The 3584-nt window shown below is 29.0% G+C and overlaps 1 protein-coding gene across 1 annotated transcript in view; it reads right to left on the reverse strand.

The window, feature by feature from the left end:
* Positions 1–1063: 1063 nt before the first annotated feature.
* Positions 1064–3584, reverse strand: part of LOC116843252 — an 8449-nt gene continuing 5928 nt past the window's right edge. Inside the window, exons 2-4 of the mRNA XM_032813528.1 lie at positions 2923–3233; positions 2132–2291; positions 1064–1288 (exon numbers count right to left, since the gene is read on the reverse strand). Coding sequence (XP_032669419.1) covers positions 1161–1288; positions 2132–2291; positions 2923–3233 — 599 coding nt within the window. The 3' untranslated portion in view covers positions 1064–1160. The remainder of the gene's footprint in view (positions 1289–2131; positions 2292–2922; positions 3234–3584) is intronic.

Here is a 3584-nt window from a genome sequence, read left to right on the forward strand (position 1 = left end):
TAAAGGCCATTCCTGAAATCGATTATTACAACTGTTTCGAAGATTGGAAAATCCGTTGGAATAAGTGTATTATATCAGGGGGGGATTACTTTGAAGGGGACGAAATTGATTTGCAAGAATAAATAAAGAATTTTCGAAATAAATGCAATGTCACCTTACTTTTTGGACACAGTAGTATATTTTGAAATAAGGTTCGTAAAAAAAAGGATAACGGGCGATGGCTAAAATCTCTTGAAAGTCTCTCAAGGGTTTGACCTTGACAATATATGTCAAGATCAAAGTTATCGAGGCGGGATCCTCTATTCGATACTTTTATCAAATTCGACATAATTAATATTAATATATACTTCCCATATAGACAAAAAGATATCTTGTAGACATCTAAAAGATCTCTTGTATGTCTTGCAAGATATCTTAATTATTGTCCAAAAGATATCTTTTAGACGTCTTTTAGAAGTCTTATGCAACACTTTTAGACATCTTTTAGGTATCTTCAGACATCTGAAAGATATCGTTAAGATATCTTAAAGATATCGTAAAGATATCGGAAAGATATCTATCAAGACATTTTCAAGATATCCTTTAGACCTCTTCTAGATATCGTTTAGATGTCTAAAAAATATCTAACAGACATCTAAAAGTAATCGGTCCTAATTAAAGCCAGTATAATCATAGTCGTGTCCTAAGTCGCTGTCTTGCTAAATACTTATTCAAGAAAATGCTGTTCCTATTGATCGTCAGTCTGAGCACAACCAATAGAAAGAGAGCTTTCATGAATATAAGTATTATTTCACTAAAACGGCGACTTAAGTCACGACTATAGGCTATGTTCAGATTCCTCATCCGGGTACACTCTATTACTAGAAACACTATAATATATATTACATATACTATAGAACTTCTAGTATTAGAGTGCATCCGGGTAAGGAATCTGAATGCACTCATGATTGTACCGACCTTAGTATCAGTTTTCTTAAATTATACATAGTGTCATTATGAGACTGCCAATAAATATATTGTCAAAGTCAACTTCACGTAAAAAGTATATTATCTATTTTTTTATTTTTTGGGTCACCTTGAATACATATATTATATACTTGAATATATATGCTATACAGTAGCATTTATGTATCACATATAAATATATTATTATAATAAAATTACTGGTTTACTTTTTTTAAATGATAGCGCATTTTATCGCCCGCATGTTGCAGCCAGTTTTTAATGTGTTTTTGTATTTCTACGATGGTGTCATCGATATTCCTCTTATTTTTAGCACTGATTACTCCTATAAAAATATAGAATATTAATATGAAATCAATAGAAATATTTAAAACAATGAAATGTACAAATAAAAATATAAATATTTAAAAGGCTTTTCAAGAAATTAAAATTTTTCATATGTTGCAAATACGAATAAGTATATTTTATATATTAATGAAGGATATAAACACAATAGTAGATTTCTCGAATAATTAAACGCACATAATATTAATATCCTTATTGTGTTCATCCTTCTTCGGTCGTAGATTGTTTTCAATATGTAATTACAAAGATATACTCATTACTACATTCTTCTGAATACCCAGGTAGAACACAAAGTCATATAAAAGTCAAAATGACATCAAATGATATAAAATGACATCATTTTGACGTCAAACGATATCATTTTCATGACAATTTCATGACAATAATGTCAAAATGATATCATCTTGACATCAAAATGATTTTGTGTTCTACCTGGGTAGTCATCCCATACAACACAATGTCTAAAATCGAGACATAAGAAGTCTAAAAGACATCTTAAAGACATCTTTGAGACGTCAGAATGTAATATGTCTTTAAAACGTGGTCTACAATGAGAACTTAAGCCATAAAACTTAAGCTTTAAGCTCTAAGCCGTAAGAAATTGACCAATCACAGTCAATTATTTTTCTTATAATTGAATGCAATTGGTCAACTTCTCAAGAAAGGCTTAGGGCTTAAAGCTTAAATGTTATGGCTTAAATTCTCATTGTAGACTACGCTTAAGATGTCTTTATGACGTCTTATGTTCCGATTTTAGACGTTGTGTTGTATAGGAAGTTAGCATATATAGTATGTATGATAAAAACATACATTAATTACTCACCAACAACAATATTAATAAAAGGAGAATCTTTCACAGCAATCGATCCTTTCGCACCGGTCCAAGACAACTTATGTCCTAAATCGTATGTTATTGTATATGATAAGATATTGGAGACGATTTTTTGGCTTGTATCACCTCCACCTATTTGCATAATAGTTTGCTTCTATAATAAATATTGAAATAGTATTATTTGAATATGAAATATATATATATATAAGTACATTATTTTTATATTTCATAAAACTATTTCATCCGGATGAAACCGGATTTCATAAGGCCTTATGAAGAATCATATACGTAATAAAAAAACTGGAATTACTATAAATTTTATTTCTTTAAATCCTACAGTGTATAATATTTATCTAAACTTTCTGATGGTCAATTTTTAGCAAAGAATGAAATATTTTAATAAAAAAAATTTAATGAAATACAAAAAGTATACAAGAAATATTAGGTATCAATGAATTAGTGTATCAATGAATTTTGTGCTTTATTTACAAAATTTGACCTTTATTTAAAAAAAAAAAACAAAAGAAATTCAATCATTGAAATATTTTCTATTGGCATCGATAATCCTTTGCCATTTATCAGACAGTTTGTGAATTTTGTCGAAGTAGAAACTTGGTTCTACTTTTAAGGTAATAAAGTCATTTAAGTCGGTTAACTTAAAGCACAGAATTCATTGATATACCTAATATAGTCTATTAATTTTGTTTCTTTCAAGTAAGTAACCGTTATATGTACTGCTACAATGTGCGTGCATGCGTCTGTGTTTATGATTTAATACTTACAAAGCATTTACAAATTGCTTCATCATTTTTTAATCTATTATTAAATTCAAAAAATTCTTCTCTGGATAATAATGGGAAATCGGGCAACAATGATAAGTTATCCATTGGGTTTTCGTCATTCGCAGTATTTGGGCATTTTTCTTTCAAGATTGCAATTAGTTCTTTCATTTTTGACATATTTTTTTGGAATTGTTGTTTGCTGTCAGTTCTAAACTCATGAAATTCTTTACTTAAACCGTCCACTTTATCCCATAACATATCTGCAATATAACAAACCATTAAAATTGGAACATAATTTATACTTTGTAATTAAAATTTGTTCGAAATTGAATTGTAATAATAGTTTTGATAAGACTATAATTTACTTAAAGTCACACTTTTTTCATTTTTGGAAAGTGATACTCGGTTAAAATTGTCGAAATTTTCAATGAAAGATAAAGTTCCAGCTGAATCGATTGAATCATGCAAAAAATGGTATATACAAAGATTATTTTAATATCTTTACATATACAGGGTGTTCGGAAAGTACCGGGACGCCCGAATATCAGGAAAAATATAAGTTTTACAAAAAAATGTTTCAGACAAAAGTTGTGGCGTTTAAAAAGATGTATTTACTGATCACATCAGTTTGACCTTGGGTTGCGTAGCGAAGGTCAGGTCAA

The sequence above is a fragment of the Odontomachus brunneus genome, unplaced genomic scaffold (genome assembly GCF_010583005.1).
Source record: "Odontomachus brunneus isolate Ranch 3 - 2012 unplaced genomic scaffold, Obru_v1 Obru_scaffold_003, whole genome shotgun sequence".
Taxonomy (NCBI): domain Eukaryota; kingdom Metazoa; phylum Arthropoda; class Insecta; order Hymenoptera; family Formicidae; genus Odontomachus; species Odontomachus brunneus.